Raw genomic sequence first — 17,972 nt, 5'->3', positions numbered from 1 at the left:
CTCAGTCCTTCTATGTATCAGTCATCTGCCCGGAGGGTACCACTTATCAATGGGTTACTGGTCACTATGCCATAGCGGAAGCATGCTATATCCACTCCACTAACATAACAACGTACCCGTCCCGGATCCGTCTGGTTTTCACGGCCAATATTTCCCATCGAGTGTTTCCTCTACGGTCTCTCGATAACATTCACTTCTCCAGCATCTCTTATGTGACTAATTCCCTTAATTCATTGTCTTTCGCAAACAAAACAGAATTTGCAGAAACCCTGGAGGAAACGCTGCCTGAATACTTGCATCTCCCCTACCTGTACCCTGGATTTTTTGCACCAATGTTTCTGATGTTCGTCAGTCTCGTCGTCATGTGCTACCTTATTAGGAGGAACTCTGTCCTGCACGATTATTTGGTTGTGCAGACACGACGACTGGATGCAGGGAGGCCACTGGCAAGGTAGTTTTTCCTTTTCTCAAGCAAGTTAGAGGACAGAAACCGGGCATTCCCCTGCTCCTATACTTAACATTGTACTATGTTTCACTACTGTATGTTTCACTACTGTATTTTTTTAGGAGCTAGATGAACGTTTCATTGTCTGTAACTATGCCAGTTGATAGCTTCTTATACATGTGTCCTTATATTTATCTTTTGAGAGATTTCTTATGTTTCATGTCACATACGTTGTGTTTTCCCTTTCCCTATTTATATTATGCCTACATCTATGTTCTTACATAGCCAGTGTTTTAATGTAATTGTATCATAGGCAGTCTGCTTGACAAACTCCCACCATGTATGTTCATGGTAACTAGACTGCTATTTAGATTTTTGTATATCGCGAGGTCGCGATCACTGGTAGGTGACCGAGCAGTGTTATAGTAGGATATCAATGTATTATTATTATTATTTAATATCACCACGAATTAGGCATACAATTCTCAATGGAAAAAACCCACGACAGATAGATCACGCCACCTAATAGGAATGTCGTCCGTCAGTGTTTACCGTCTCAGTTTGTATACATCGCAATTCATAGTGCGTCGAGGTCACCTTGACGTACGTGACCAATTGTAACAATTATTTTCCAACCTGTAACTCGTCACTCCTTCACGAGAGTCCGACTGACACACAACGCCAGTCGCTCTCGCTACGACGCTCCTTGTACATATAGGCTACGAATATATTCGCCCTAAGGAAGCTGAAGTCTTAATTAACGCCCTTTAAACACCCCCCGGTAACCCGTTACATGGTGTTGGCTGGCTGACTGGTGGTGGTGGTGACTAACTGACTGGTGGTGGTGGTGGCTGGCTGACTGGTGGTGGTGGTGACTGGCTGACTGGTGGTGGTGGTGGCTGGCTGACTGGTGGTGGTGGTAGCTGGCTGACTGGTGGTTTGTGGTAACTGGCTGACTGGTGGTGGTGGTGGCTGGCTGGCTGGCTGACTAGTGGTGATGGTGGCTGGCTGACTAGTGGTGGTGGTGACTGGCTGACTGGTGGTGGTGGTGGTCGGCTGACTGGTGGTGGTGATGGCTGGCTGATTGGTGGTGGTGATGACTGGCTGACTGGTGGTGGATGTGGCCGGGTGACTGGTGGGGGTGGTGGCTGACTGACTGGTGGTGGATGTGGCCGGGTGACTGGTGGGGGTGGTGGCTGACTGACTGGTGGTGGATGTGGCCGGCTGACTGGTTGTGGTTTTGGCTGGCTAACTGGTGGTGGTGGTGACTGGCTGACTGGTTGTGGTTTTGGCTGGCTAACTGGTGGTGGTGGTGACTGGCTGACTGGTTGGGGTTGTGGCTGGCTGATTGGTGGTGGTGGTGACTGGCTAACTGGTTGTGGTTGTGGCTGGCTGATTGGTGGTGGTGGTGGCTGGCTGACTGGTGGTGGATGTGGCCGGCTGAATGGTGGTGGCTGGCTGACTGGTGATGGATATGGCCGGCTGACTGGTGGTGGTGGTTGCTGGCGGACTGGTGTTGGTGGTGGCTGGCTGACTGGTGGTGGATGTGGCAGGCTGACTGGTGGTGGTGGTGGCTGGCTGACTGGTGGTAGATGTGGCCGGCTGACTTGTGGTGGATGTGGCCGGCTGACTGGTGGTGGTGGTGGCTGGCTGACTGGTGGTGGTGGTGGCTGGCTGGTGGTGGTGGTGACTGACTGACTGGTGGTGGCGGTGGCTGGCTGACTGGTGGTGGTGGTGGCTGGCTGACTGGTGGTGGTGGTGACTGGCTGACTGGTGGTGGTGGTGGCTGGGTGACTGGTAGTGGTGGTGGCTGGCTGACTGGTTGTGGTGGTGGCTGGCTGACTGGTGGTGGTGGTGACTGGCTGACTGGTGGTGGTGGTGGCTGGCTGACTGGTGGTGGTGGTGACTGGCTTTCTGGTGGTGATGGTGGCTGGCTGACTGGTGGTGGTGGTGGCTGGCTGACTGGTGGTAGTGGTGGCTGGCTGACTGGTGGTGGTAGTGACTGACTGACTGGTGGTGGTAGTGGCTGGCTGACTGGTGGTGGTGGTGACTGGCTGACTGGTGGTGGATGTGGCCGGCTGACTGGTGGTGGTGGTGGCTGGCTGACTGGTTGTGGTGGCTGGCTGGCTGACTGGTGGAGGTGGTGGCTGACTGACTGGTGGTGGATGTGGCCGGATGACTGGTGGTAGTGGTGGTTGCTGGCTGACTGGTGGTGGTGGTGGCTGGCTGACTGGTGGTGGTGGTGACTAGCTGACTGGTGTTGGTGGTGGCTGGCTGACAGGTTGTGGTGGTGACTGGCTGACTGGTGGTGGTGGTGGCTGGCTGACTGGTGGTGGTGGTGGCTGGCTGACTTGTGGTGGTGGTGACTGGCTGACTGGTGGTGGTGGTGGCTGGCTGACTGACTGGTGGTGGTGGTGGCTGGCTGACTGACTGGTGGTGGTGGTGGCTGGCTGACTGGTGGTGGTGGTTACCGGCTGACTGGTGGTGGTGGTGGCTGGCTGTCTGGTGGTGGTGGTGGCTGGCTGACTGGTGTTGGTGGTGACTGGGTGACTGGTTGTGGTTGTGGCTGGCTGACTGGTGGTGGTGACTAACTGACTGGTGGTGGTGGTGGCTGGCTGACTGGTGGTGGTGGTGACTGGCTGACTGGTGGTGGTGGTGGCTGGCTGACTGTTTGTGGTGCCTGGCTGGCTGACTGGTGGTGGTGGTGGCTGGCTGACTGGTGGTGGATGTGGCTGGATGACTGATGGTGGTAGTGGTTGCTGGCTGACTGGTGGTGGTGGTGGCTGGCTGACTAGTGGTGGTGGTGGCCTGCTGACTGATGGTGGTGGTGGCTGGCTGACTGGTGGTGGATGTGGCCTGTTGACTGGTGGTGGATGTGGCCGGATGACTGGTGGTGGTAGTGGTTGCTGGCTGACTGGTGGTGGTGGTGGCTGGCTGACTGGTGGTGGTGGCTGGCTGGCTGACTGGTGGTGGTGGTGGCTGGCTGACTAGTGGTGGATGTGACCGGATGACTGGTGGTGGTGTTGGTAGCTGGCTGACTGTTTGTGGATGTGGCCGGCTGACTGGTGGTGGTGGTGGCTGGTTGACTGGTAGTGGATGTGGCCGATTGACTGGTGGTGGTGGTGGCTGGCTGACAGGTGGTGGTGGAGGCCGGCTGACCGGTGGTATTGGTGGCTGGCTGACTGGTGGTGGTGGCTGGCTGGCTGACTGGTGGTGGTGGTGGCTGGCTGACTAGTGGTGGATGTGACCGGATGACTGGTGGTGGTGTTGGTAGCTGGCTGACTGTTTGTGGATGTGGCCGGCTGACTGGTGGTGGTGGTGGCTGGTTGACTGGTAGTGGATGTGGCCGATTGACTGGTGGTGGTGGTGGCTGGCTGACAGGTGGTGGTGGAGGCCGGCTGACCGGTGGTATTGGTGGCTGGCTGACTGGTGGTGGTGGTGGCTGGCTGACTGGTGGTGGTGGTGGCTGGCTGACTGGTGGTGGTGGTGGCCGGTTGACTGGTGGTGGTGGTGGTTGGCTGACTGGTGGTGGTGATGGCTGGATGACTGGTGGTGGTGGTGACTGGCTGACTGGTGGTGGTGGTGGCTGGCTGACTGGTGGTGGTGGTGACTGGCTGACTGGTGGTGGTGGTGGCAGGCTGAGAGGTGGTGGTGATGACTGGGTGACTGGTGGTGGTGGTGGCTGGCTGACTGCTGGTGGTGGTGACTGGCTGACTGGTGGTGGTGGTGGCTGGCTGACTGGTGGTGGTGCAGGCCGGCTGAATGGTGGTGGTGGTGGATCGCTGACTGTTGGTGGTGGTGGCCGGCTGACTGGTGGTGGATGAAACTGGCTGACTGGTGGTGGTGGTGACTGCCTGACTGGTGGTGGTGCTGGTCGGCTGACTGGTGGTGGTGGTGGATGGCTGCTTGGTGGTGGTGGTGGCTCGCTGACTGGTGGTGGATATGGCCGGCTGACTGGTGGTGGTGGTGGCTGGCTGACTGGTGGTGGAGGTGGCTGGCTGACTGGTGGTAGTGGTGGCTGGCTGACTGGTGGTGGTGGTGACTGGCTGACTGGTTGTGGTAGTGGCTGGCTGACTGGTGGTGGTGGTGACTGGCTGACTGGTGGTGGATGTGGCCGGCTGACTGGTGGTGGTGGTGACTGGATGACTGGTGGTGGTGGTGGCTGGCTGACTGGTAGTGGTGGTGGTTGGCTGACTGGTGGTGGTGGTGGCTGGCTGACTGGTGGTGGTGGTGGTTGCTGGCTGACTGGTGGTGGTGGTGGCTAGCTGACTGGTGGTGGTGGTGGCTGGCTGACTGGTGGTGGATGTGGCCTGTTGACTGGTGGTGGTGGTGGTGGCTGGCTGACTGGTGGTGGTGGCTGGCTGGCTGACTGGTGGTGGTGGTGGCTGGCTGACTAGTGGTGGATGTGGCCGGATGACTGGTGGTGGTGTTGGTAGCTGGCTGACTGGTGGTGGTGGTGGCTGGTTGACTGGTGGTGGATGTGGCCGGCTGACTGGTGGTGGTGGTGGCTGGTTGACTGGTGGTGGATGTGGCCGGCTGACTGGTGGTGGTGCTGGTAGCTGGCTGACTGGTGGTGGATGTTCCCGGCTGACTGGTGGTGGTGGTGGCTGGTTGACTGGTGGTGGATGTGGCCGGCTGACTGGTGGTGGTGTTGGTGGCTGGTTGACTGGTGGTGGATGTGGCCGGCTGACTTGTGGTGGATGTGGCCGGCTGGCTGGTTGTAGTGGTGGCTGGCTGACTGGTGGTGGTGGTGGCTTGTTGACTGGTGGTGGTGGTGACTGACTGACTGGTGTTGGTGGTGGCTGGCTGACTGGGGGTGGTGGTGGCTTGCTGACTGGTGGTGGTGGTAACTGGCTGAATGGTGGTGGTGATGGCTGGGTGACTGGTGGTGGTGGTGGCTGGCTGACTGGTAGTGGTGGTGATTGGCTGACTGGTGGTGGTGGTGTCTGGCTGACTGGTGGTGGTTGTGGTGGTTGGCTGATTGGTGGTGGTGGTGCCTGACTGACTGGTGGTGGTGGTGGCTGGCTGACTGGTGGTGGTGGTGACTGGCTGACTGGTGGTGGTGGTGACTGGCTGACTGGTGGTGGTGGTGGCTGGCTGACTGGTGGTGGTGGTGGCTGGCTGACTGGTGGTAGTGGTGACTGGCTTTCTGGTGGTGTTGGTGGCTGGCTGACTGGTGGTGGTGGTAACTAGCTGACTGGTGGTGGTAGTGGCTGGCTGACTGGTGGTGGTGGTGACTTGCTGACTGGTGGTGGATGTGGCTGGCTGACTGGTGGTGGTTGTGACTGGCTGACTGGTGGTGGTGGTGGATGGCTGACTGGTAGGGGTGGTGGCTGGCTGACTGGCGGTGGTGGCTGGCTGACTGGTGGTGGATGTGGCCGGATGACTGGTGGTGGTGGTGGTTGCTGGCTGACTGGTGGTGGTGGTGGCTGGCTGAATGGTGGTGGTGGTGGCTGGCAGACTGGTGGTGGATGTGGCCTGTTGACTGGTGGTGGTGGTGGTGGTGGTGGCTGGCTGACTGGTGGTGGTGGCTGGCTGGCTGACTAGTGGTGGTGGTGGCTGGCTGACTAGTGGTGGATGTGGCTGGATGACTGGTGGTGGTGTTGGTAGCTGGCTGACTGGTGGTGGTGTTGGTAGCTGGCTGACTGGTGGTGGATGCGGCCGGCTGACTGGTGGTGGTGGTGGAAGGTTGACTGTTGGTGGATGTGGCCGGTTGACAGGTGGTGGTGGTGGCTGGCTGACAGGTGGCGGTGGAGGCCGGGTGTTTGGTGGTGGTAGTAGCTGGCTGACCGGTGGTATTGGTGGCTGGCTGACTGGAGGTGGTGGTGGCTGATTGACTGGTGGTGGTGGTGGCTGGCTGACTGGTGGTGGTGGTGGCCGGCTGACTGGTGGTGGTGGTGGCTGGCTGACTGGTGGTGGATGTAGCCTGCTGACTGGTGGTGGTGGTGGCTGGTAGACTGGTGGTGGATGTGGCCTGTTGACTGGTGGTGGTGGTGGTGGTGGCTGATTGACTGGTGGTGGTGGTGGCTGGCTGACTGGTGGTGGTGGTGGCCGGCTGACTGGTGGTGGTGGTGACTGGCTGACTGGTGGTGGTGGTGACTGGCTGACTGGTGGTGGTGGTGGTTGGCTGACTGGTGGTGGTGGTGGCTGGCTGACTGGTGGTGGTGGTGACTGGCTGACTGGTGGTGGTGGTGGCTGGCTGACTGGTGGTGGTGGTGACTGGCTGACTGGTGGTGGTGGTGGCTGGCTGACAGGTGGTGGTGATGACTGGGTGACTGGTGGTGGTGGTGGTTGGCTGACTGCTGGTGGTGGTGGCCGGCTGACTGGTGGTGGTGGTGACTGGCTTACTGGTGGTGGTGGTATCTGGCTGACTGGTGGTGGTGGTAGATGGCTTACTGGTGGTGGTGGTGGATGGCTGACTGGTGGTGGTGGTGACTGGCTGACTGGTGGTGGTGGTGGCTTGCTGACTGTTGTTGGTGGTGACTGGCTGACTGGTGGTGTTGGTGACTGGCTGACTGGTGGTGGTGGTGGCTTGCTGACTGGTGGTGGTGGCCGGCTGACTGGTGGTGGTGGTGACTGGCTTACTGGTGGTGGTGGTATCTGGCTGACTGGTGGTGGTGGTAGATGGCTTACTGGTGGTGGTGGTGGATGGCTGACTGGTGGTGGTGGTGGCTTGCTGACTGTTGTTCGTGGTGACTGGCTGACTGGTGGTGTTGGTGACTGGCTGACTGGTGGTGGTGGTGGCTTGCCGACTGGTGGTGGTGCTGGCTGGCTGACTGGTAGTGGTGGTGGCTAGCTGACTGGTGGTGGTGGTGGCTTGCTGACTGTTGGTGGTGGTGACTGGCTGACTGGTGGTGGATTTGGCCGGCTGACTGGTGATGGTGGTGGCTGGCTGACTGGCGGTAGATGTGGCCGGCTGACTGGTTGTGGTTGTGGTTGACTGACTGGTGGTGGTGGTGACTGGCTGACTGGTTGTTGTTGTGGCTGGTTGACAGGTGGTGGTGGTGACTGGCTGACTGGTTGTGGCTGGCTGAGTTGTGGTGGTGGTGTCTGGCTGACTGTATGTTGTTTTGGCTGGCTGACTGGTGGTGGTGGTGACTGACTTACTGGTTGTAGTTGTGGCCGGCTGACTGGTGGTGGTTGTGGCCCGCTGACTGTTCGTGGTGGTGACTGGATGACTGGTTGTGGTTGTGGCTGGCTGTCTGGTGGTGGATGTGGCCGGCTGACTGGTGGTGGTGGTGGCTGGCTGACTGGTGGTGGATGTGGCCGGCTCACTGGTGGTGGTGGTGGCTGGCTGACTGGTGGTGGTGGTGGTTGTCTAAAAAAGTTGGTGGTGGTTGTGGTGTGGTTGGCCTACTGACTCAATAGTCTTTATAAAACGGAACTGAAAATCCATATTCAACATTTCCTTGTTCTTTGTAGACCGAAAAAAGATATTTTAGGCATTGTCTTGAGATAATTTATGCTGTTTATAGCATCACCGATCCGAGTGCTCGTTATGTTATTTACTCCCCTGAGCCTGGTGAACCATGTCACGCGCGTGCCGTTTGGGGCGCCACCGTCCTTTCAAGATACAAGGAATCGGAGTGAGTGTCCTCTCTTTACTCTTTGGTAGTAGAAGTAGTAGTAGTAGATGTTCCGGCACACATTCCACGACTATTTCCAAACTTGTTTTTAGCAAACATGGAAAATGTGCTATCTGTAGCAGACGACATAGATGGGTATGACTCTAATTACTTTGTGTTTCCCTTCCCTTCCCCTCCTCCTTCTCGTCCATTCCCTTCCGTTCCTTAACATTACATTCACTTTCACAAAATAAATGTAGCCTCTACAGTCGTAGTAGAAACATATACACAATCACAGCAGAAATATACACACAGTCTCAGCAATAAAATATACGCACAGTCTCAGCAGAAATTTACGCCCTGGCTCTGCAGAAATATACGCACAGTCTCGGTAGATATATTCGCACAGTCTCAGTAGAAATATATTGGTACTCAGTCACAACAGAAACATATAAACACAGTTGCAGCGATGAGTTTTATGTTTGGCCTATAGCGCCGGTAGGTTTTCATAATGGGGCCTGTTGTTCAGCCCCAGCTCATTACTGGCGCAGGTAACTATTTTATGGTAGTGTCATTCTTGAGTGGCTCATGCTGCCCCCTTGAGCCCCACTTGATCTTCTTGAGAGAGTTTCACTAGAGTACGGGTTTATAGGTGGTCATCAGGACAGCATGTGGGTAGTCTGCGGCCACTCAGCGATGACTGGACATTGTCAGCTTGCAGCGACGGGCGGGATTTTTAACTCGGATCCTCCAGGACACAGCGCCCGCATGCTGACCCCATCTGGTGTCTGGAAACAGAAGAGTGATCGGGAAATGGGAAATAGTGGAAGAGTTAAGGTTCTTCTATATTGAAAGGGTTTTAGTATCCGCCTTTCCTTCTTTACGAGGTTCGAGTGAGATTAATTTAATCAAGCAGAAAAAAAGTGAAGAAGGGAAAAAAGGATGAAGGGGAAGTGGAAAAGGGTTGTAAAGAGTTTGCTGCCCGCCTTTCCTTCTTTCCTTACGAGGCTTGAGGAGTAGAGAGGGAGTGAGGGAGAAATAGGGAAAGGGTGGGAAATAGTTTTACTGCCCGCCTTTTCTTCTTTTCCATATGATTTTACATAGTGTTTGAATAAAGACGAAGAAAATAAAGAGGCTGAAACACAGGGGAAGGAAGTGGTAAAAGTGGGACAGTTAAGGTTCCTCCACGCCTTTCCTTTTCTCCTGACTAAGTTTCACTGTGATTAATGAAAGAGGATAAAAGAAAAGAGGGAACAGAAGGGTTTAAACGGAAGGTTGTGATAAAGCGGAGAAGTGAGGGAAAGTCAAGGTTCCTTCACGCTGAAACGGTTACATCACCCAGCTTTCCTTAGTTCCTTACGAGATTGAGTATAATTGATGAAAGAAGAAAAGGAGGAAGAGGAAGAAACAGAAGAGCTTTTAAAGGGAAGTGAGAGATTGTGACGGAAAGGTTGGAAAGGTAAGAACATTTTAAGGGTCCTCCACGCTGAAGGGGTTACATCGCCCAGACTTACTCTGCGGGGCTTGCCTCGCGTCCGGCTGGTCCTTGCCTGCGGTGAGTTCCTTCAACTTGAGGACCAGCGTCAGGGGTCCTGGCACCTCTGGCAGCGCCTTGGCCAGCTTCTGCGCGGCGTACATGCCCACGTATCCCCCCAGACCCAGGAACACTAGCTCGAGCACCATGGCGACGGGAGACAAGAAACACTGACCACATAGTTTTGTTAAGTTTTGGCGGCGACCAGCGCAGGGATGCGTGTTTCGGCGCGACCACCACCACCAAAAACAACCATCAACACCACCGCCGTCGTCGTCGCCCCCGCCGCCATTCTTATTATATAGCTTTGTCAAGGTTTTGTGTGCTAACTGGCGGCTGGATGTAGGGTTGGGGTAATTACACTTAAAAAAAATAATTATAATTACAATTACTTTCAGAAACTTTGAATTACAATTATAATTATAGTTACATTTGGAAATAGCAAATACATTGCAATTACAATTACTTCAAAACAAATTCAATTATAATTACAATTACAATTTCAATAATACTGTAATTAATTATATTTGAATTAAATTACAATTACTCCAACCCTGGTTGTAAGTTTAGGCGCTACCACCACCACCATCGCCGCCGCCGCCTCCACAACCTCCTGCTACTGTTACTACTACTACTACTACTACTACTACTACAACAACTACTACTACTACTACTACTGCTACTAGTACTACTACTGCTACTACTACTACTACTACTACTACTGTTACTATCATTATTATTACTATTATTATTACCATATTATATTGCCTTACCGCTACCACCACTACCTTCACTATTACTAACACCACTGCCATTATTACTGCAATCAAATCACTACTACTACTACTACTTTATTTTACAATAAAGGAGCAGCAAAAAGGTAATAATAATTGAGAAAAAAGGTTGTTAATCACTGCCTCTCTTTTTTTTCTTTACAGCAAGGGAAACAGCTCAAAGGCACTAAAACAAACTAGCGACAAAAAAGCCCACCATGCGCTGCTCCAACAAAAGAAAAACAGAATGGAGACCAAAAAGGTGGTCAATTTCGGGAGAGGGGGTGTCTTGACACTCCTCTCTTGAAAGAGGTCATGTCATAAGCAGGGGGAAATACAGATAAAGGAAGGTTGTTTCAGAGTTTACCAGCAGAAGAGATAAAAAAAAAAAAAATGCTGGTTAACTCTTGAATAAGGGATTTGGACAGCAAAGGGATGAGCAAGAGTAGAAAGTCGAATTCAGCGGGGCCGCGGGAGGAAGCATGCAGTTAGCAAGTTCAGAAGAGCAGTCAGCATGAAAATATCGTCAGAAAATAGAACGAGATGCAAGAGAGAGAGAGAGAGAGAGAGAGAGAGAGAGAGAGAGAGAGAGAGAGAGAGAGAGAGAGAGAGAGAGAGAGGTTTACATAGATATACATAGATCTTCAGACAACAAAGACACTATGGCCCAAACTAGTTGGTCTGTCCTCAAACTAAGGTGAAATCATAATAAATTTAATATCACCAAGAATGCATTTCTACTGTTAATGATTATCAGGTTGAATGATATGGCGCTCGAGCTGTTTTTTAAATGAATTAATCGTACTGCACTGGACCACTGAAGGTGGGAGTCTATTCTATTTTCGTGCTACAACATTGGGGCAGTCTTCTTTACACTTGAGCTTTGTGCCATTACTTCTAGTTCGAGACGTGTCGTAGATCAAAAACATTTTGGATTTGTCCACATTCGTAAAACCATTTAGTAATTTGAAACATTCGATCAGTTTTTCTCTCAGGCGACGTTTCTCAAGAGAGAATAACTTAAATGACACATATTTAATGGTAGATATAGTCAACTGTGAAGCTATGCAATTAGCAAAGCTACCTTGCCACTACATACAGCAGAGGTATAGGAATTCTTGACATGATACTGCTCTTTATTACTAATTTCCCATCTCGGTTAGGTACAGGCCCAGTAAATTAAGTTTATGTAAATCATATCGGGGGAGGTTACTATGGACATGTTTCCGGTTCTGGGAGAGCCTTGAAATGCTTTGTGCCACGTACCAATGATAACTTAGTGCACATATTATGTCCTATAAATCGCTAGTTGACTGGATATTGGAGGGATATCTCAAATTCTTCTCATCTCACGGGGAGAAGCCACCATTAGCTCGTGACGTCATCAGGCTGAAGCGGAGTACAGCAGACGACAGTACCAGTGTTGTGTCCATTGTTTTTTTTATCAGCTATGGCCACTCCAGCTCCAAACTGCGCCCAACAGGTATGTTATAGGTGCTTACAAAACACCTTAAGTGTGTTGGAAATATGTTATATTATTAAAATGGGAGTGAAATCAATCGATTCGCCTCTGCTCTGCAGAAAATAGTTGAGTTCACGATTAAAAGTTAGTCCGAGGGGAAACTATAGAGAATAATCAAGGTTGAATTTATATTAGCATTATTTAGTATTATGGAAACTTACCTAGCCTAACCTAGAGAAAACAATGGCTCTGGAACGTCAGAGAGAGAGAGAATCAACGCCTGAAGATGAATAAGAAGAAAACGAATGCAGACCAATATTTTATAATCAGAGGACGTGACAGTAGTTGAGTTCACGATGAAAAGTTAGTCCGAGGGGAAACTAAAGAATATTACTGCAGGATTCACTAGCACAGACAAATATCTTACATGGAGTACTTTTGTCCGTATATATATATATATATATATATATATATATATATATATATATATATATATATATATATATATATATATATATATAAATATATATATATATATATATATATATATATACTCTTGCACATTGGCACGAATCACCAACGACTGCGGGTTACGTATCCAGGCATTGCTAGACACTAGAAACATACACCACAACACGAAATCTCGGAGTAACACAAAGTTGGCGGCCTGCTGACTGCATCGTGACGTCACGACCAATCAGCACCCGTTTTCAGGTCACGTGATTTTTCCTCAACTTTAATCCATATTTTATACCACATTTACTATTTTACGTGAAGAAAAAATAGTACCATAGCTGAATTTAGGGCCTATTTTATCCATACAGACATAATTTGAAATAAATATGTTGACCGGAAACATGTCCATTAAGACTGTTACTTAAAGTGGGATCCATTTAACCAAAAAACAGCTATTTATATAGAAGTGCACCCATCTCGCAGCGAACGACATCATTGTGATATATAAAATATTATATGCATATACATCACTCCCATAATGCTTACCCGTCGCAAGATACTTGTTAGGCTAGGTACGTTAGTTTGAGTCCAAACCATGCAAAGAACGTCCATTATTTCAGACTTGACAAAGACTATATATATATATATATATATATATATATATATATATATATATATATATATATATATATATATATATATATATATATATATACACCAGATGACCCTGTTCAGCCCCGTTCACACTGTGCCGACTCTGGGCCACGACAACCCAGCGACCTTTAGGCCCCCTGTGCACTGTGCCGAATCAGCATCCAGTGATACTTTCTGGACCTCTTTCTGACCATGTGCGACCCTTTCACATGAATATTTCAAACCCAAAACCTCGTATACCGCGAGTCGCTGGGTTGTCGTGGCCCAGAGTCGGCACAGTGATTTAGCTGACTTTTTTGTTAATGATCCCCGTCACTTAAACCTTCTCAAGCTCAAGACAGAAGGATTTACTGAAGGAAGCCAGAACTTGGCATTGCGATGGAACTTTTCCATTTTGTGAAAGCTCCTTATATTCAGCTCTACTCAATGCATTTGTTTGTAAAAGGAGAGCAACACGTGAACAAGTCCCACTCATTTTTGTTTTAATGAGTAGAAAACATAGGAGAGACTGGAATTTGATGCATTGAATCAAGAGAGTCTTGCCAGAGTTGACGCTAAAGACTTTAGTGGCTGATCTTAAAATGCTCTGACAGTTAAGTAATAAGTATTTTTAAATAATGTGCTTGTTTTTGTATGTGCATAGTTGACACTGACAATCTGCTGATCTTTAATTTCCAGAGTATGAAGTGTTACTGGCCTCCAAGGGCAGATGCTTCAGCCAAGGTTAAGAGGGAAGAAATACCCGATACAGAAAAACAGTATTTATATGAAATCAGAATTTTTTTCATTTGCAGTTATGACAAGTGTACAGGACCACCGTGCTGGTGCGCCTCAATTTCCCGGCCCCTCAAGACACTGGAGCAAAACCAGCGGCTGATGTTAAACCTCCTCCAGTCTGTAGCTGTTGCCGTAGGGTCAGGAGGATGTGCTGCCACCTCCACCTCTCAACTCGACGCAATCTTTCAAACACCTATCCCCTATTCTTCGATAACACTCAGCTGTCACCCTCTTCTACACTAAACATCCTCAGGGCCCGTATCCTCGAGAGCTATTAACTTTTACTTTAAAAGTTACTATCAAAGTTAATAGTTTCAATTTATTAAGAGTAATAGCTATCCTCGTCAACTTTGAGTGTAAGTATTAGCAAATCCTCGCTACTGTTATCTTCTTCTTCTTCTTCTTTATGGCGGGCTCGTTGCTAAGGACGCCTCCGTGCAACACGTAAACATCCGACATGAATTAAGTAAATATTTCAAAAGAAAAATAAAGAAAACATGTATGAATGTACAACAAAAACATGATAAATGGCAAACACGAGAAAATATTGAGTTTTGTGGCAGATAGAAGCAGCCTCAAAGGCCGCTTTTACTCCGTCACTCGCCAATAGCCGTATCTCCCCTCCTGCGTCACAACTTGCTCTGCTGAAATTAACGCACCATAACCACGTCATCTGCCCCAATGATCTACGGGCCGGAGAACCAGCGCAGAAAAGGAGTAAGTTTAATTGGTCGCCAGATGAAACGGTCTCCTTACATCAAATTCATGAAAAAATACGTATAATCAGAGGGTGTTATGGGAAGAGTATCACCCCTGAGGATAAGAAGAGAGCGTGGACTGAAGTGGCAGAAGCTGTAACAAGGTTAGTAATCACATATTCATGGTTCAATTAGCTTACAAACTAACCTAACCTAATCAATTGGGTATTTTTTGCATAATAACACAACCACTGACCTTCCAAACAGAACATACCTTTTTATTCTGTATCTGAATAGTTTCATTATGACCATTTCTGCCACAACCCCCTCTCCCTCAACAACCTTACATAACTAAACCTAACCATGCCAAACCTGCCCCGTCCTACCGAACACATCCTAACTTAACATGCCAAGTTTGTTGGGGGGGGAGAGGGGGTTGGTATAGATAATTAAGGCATATTTGCCCTGTTTTTATTCTTTATTTATTTTTATTTTTTCATTATTTTTTTATTGGGGGCGGGATGCTAGGCATGCCAGACTATGGACACTTTTACAAGCACTTTATGTCAAGACTATATGGGAATAGGTAGGTTTCGTGAGAATGGTAAAGTAAGATTAAAATAGTATATTTATAGCATTGGTCAAACAGATTATGGTGATATAATGTTAGATTGGAATGTACTCAAGATAATGAAATTAAGTTAACGCTTTTATTTTTTTTGTTAGATATTCACATATTCATGATTCAAGTAACTTGCAAACTAACCTAACCTCGTCAAATGGGTATTTTTGTATACAAACACAACCACAGAGTTTCCAAACAGAACATACTTTTTCCTACTGCTCCACGTGAATAGCATCATCATGACCATTTCTGCTGCGACCCCCACTCCCTCAACAATCTAACATAACTAAACCAACTCCTGCTAAACCTGTCCTACCTAACACGTCCTAACCTAACATGGTAGGTCCCCAAGTTTGTTAGGGTGGAAAGGGGGTTAGTATAAGAGTCAAGTCATATTTACCTGTTATTTTATTTATTCATTATTTAGATTTTTTTTTTTGGAGTGGGTGGGTTGGGCATGCCAGACTCTCAACACTTTTACAAGTATTTTATGTTAAGACTATATCGGAATAGGTAGATTTGATGAGAATGGTAAAGTAAGATTAAAATATTATTTTGATAGCATTGGTCAAACGGTTTCTGATGATATAATGTTAGGTTAGAAGTACTCAAAATAATGGAATTAAGATTAATGCTTTGAATTTTTTTGTATAGCTGTATTGTGTAATATCATCCTACTTAGAGAAAAGCATTTTAGAAAAGTAGGTAATGAAAAGTAGTATTTATGGCCATGTTCATAACAACTACAAAGTTAATGTCTTATGATGCATGTAAATAAAATACCGGTACTGATTTAGCTTTCCATCACAGCATGTATTAAATGTTATTGGAGAAGGTATGGGAAATAAGTAGCATGCCATAGTGAAACGATTAAGAAACTTGCTTCACATTTATACCCTGACAGTGCCTTCCCTGGGAGTGGACCCGTATGCAGGATGACTGTGAGAGGCGTTGGTACAACGTACAACAAAAATCAAAGCCTCGCATTGCCAAGTGCAAGAATGAGCAGCGGCAGACTGGTAATTTTTTTTAGTTGTTATGTCTTTAAATGTAAAACTTAAATTAGTTAGTTTTTTATGTGCTCACAGAATGCAGCTATACTGGCCACAATGTCTTTATTCAGCTTAAAGTTAATAAGTTCATAGCAGTGAACTGCATATTTGATATAGAATTTTTTTTAATGTTCATCTGTGAATGACTATCAATCTATCTAACTACCTTGGTTGTCTTCCCCCAATAAAGGGTGGTAGCCAAGACAAGCACACACTTACACATTCGCACTCATGTACACCACTCTCTCAGCTGCACAGCCCCTGAGGGAGTAAAAAAGGCCCTCACTGTATGGGGGATTAGCTGCACAGTTCAGACAGGGAACTTCCACACCAAGGCCTCACAGCATACACTGGTTTACCCCTACCCTTTCATAACAATGACATTTCCCCCAGCACCTGAGTGCCCCACACGTGTGGCACCACAGATACGCAGGCGCCTGCCTATATGACTATGACATTAACTGTGGTAGATAAACTGGTGTATGGCATCATAGGCTGCTCGTCTCATGTATTTGAAAGGGTACCAGAGCCATTCAGCATTGACACAGCTGATGATGTGCCAGGGATAGGATAGCAGCAACAGTCAAGCAGCAGTGAAATATTGACTGGCCTGTATGTTTTTGGCAAAAACTTTTATACTCTCATTAAAACAATATATTAATCACTCTTAAATTCATATTCTTTGTAGATACACACTTTATCAGTATTGCTAGAGACCATCCCAGCACATTGTTCATTACTTGTGGAAAAGATACCATCAGCTGCTCCGGCAACAGCCACTGCTTCAACATCTGCTGACCCTATGACTCCAGCCACTGCTTCAACATCTGCTGACCCTATGACTCCAGCCACTGCTTCATCATCTGCTGGCCCAATGACCCCAGCCACTGCTTCAACATCTGCTGACCCTATGACTCCAGCCACTGCTTCATCATCTGCTGGCCCAATGACCCCAGCCACTGCTTCATCATCTGCTGACCCTATGACACCAGCCACTGCTTCATCATCTGCTGGCCCAATGACCCCAGCCACTGCTTCATCATCTGCTGGCCCTATGACACCAGCCACTGCTTCATCATCTGCTGGCCCAATGACCCCAGCCACTGCTTCATCATCTGCTGACCCTATGACACCAGCCACTGCTTCATCATCTGCTGGCCCTATGACACCAGCCACTGCTTCATCATCTGCTGACCCTATGACACCAGCCACTGCTTCATCATCTGCTGACCCTATGACACCAGCCACTGCTTCATCATCTGCTGGCCCTATGACACCAGCCACTGCTTCATCATCTGCTGGCCCTATGACACCAGCCACTGCTTCATCATCTGCTGGCCCAATGACACCTGCCACTGCAAGGGATGACAATGAAGCTGCTCCACCACAGTCACCACCTACTTCTTCGGAGCTAAGAGATGCCTTTCATAGGGCAGCAGTATAATTTTTTGATGCTGGGGCTGAATATTACTGCCTCAAGGCTATGATTTTGTCACTTTTTTTTTTTTATTACTGAGGAGGTTAGAGTGGAAGGGGTGAAAAATAATCTTACGACAGAAATGGTTAGCAAATTCATTCAGAGCACAAAATTTACCATAAAAAAAATTGTGTGCCATTGTGAGTTGGTTCACTTGAGATTGGGCTCCACTACGCCTCCGTGGTCTAGTGGTCAGCATGCCTGGCTTCTACGCGGGCCCGGGTTCGAATCCCGGCTCGGGCAGTCGGCGTGCAGCTCACCCAGCTGATCATCCTCCCTCTCGGTCTAGTCGATAAATGACTACCTGGGGAAACTGTGGTAACCCGGATGTCACACTGGCCCTGTGTCCCGGGGTAATGGGCTCCCTCCCACCACAGGCTCAAGGGCCAATGTTACGGAGATGAGCACCGAGGCCATGCGCTGCTACAGCGTATGCCCCAACTTTACCTTTACC

The 17,972-nt window shown here is 49.1% G+C and overlaps 1 protein-coding gene and 1 long non-coding RNA gene across 2 annotated transcripts; one reads left to right on the top strand and one right to left on the bottom strand.

The window, feature by feature from the left end:
- Positions 1-2,196: 2,196 nt before the first annotated feature.
- LOC126997177 (integumentary mucin C.1-like) lies at positions 2,197-2,982 on the bottom strand (the record flags this gene model as incomplete). Its single annotated transcript, XM_050858214.1, has 5 exons — positions 2,197-2,327; positions 2,385-2,471; positions 2,529-2,564; positions 2,602-2,763; positions 2,877-2,982. Coding segments are annotated over 5 exons (522 nt in total), but the record flags the coding sequence as incomplete, so codon positions are not given.
- Positions 2,983-14,155: 11,173 nt separating this feature from the next.
- On the top strand, positions 14,156-16,904 carry LOC126997176 (uncharacterized). The gene is made up of 3 exons (XR_007751925.1): positions 14,156-14,528; positions 15,894-16,008; positions 16,730-16,904. It is a non-coding gene; the product is annotated as an uncharacterized LOC126997176 (long non-coding RNA).
- The last annotated feature ends 1,068 nt before the right edge of the window (positions 16,905-17,972 follow it).

This window comes from Eriocheir sinensis, chromosome 11 (genome assembly GCF_024679095.1).
Source record: "Eriocheir sinensis breed Jianghai 21 chromosome 11, ASM2467909v1, whole genome shotgun sequence".
Lineage (NCBI taxonomy): Eukaryota > Metazoa > Arthropoda > Malacostraca > Decapoda > Varunidae > Eriocheir > Eriocheir sinensis.
Note: the sequence above shows the minus strand (reverse complement) of the source record. Positions and strands in the feature narration are given on the sequence as shown.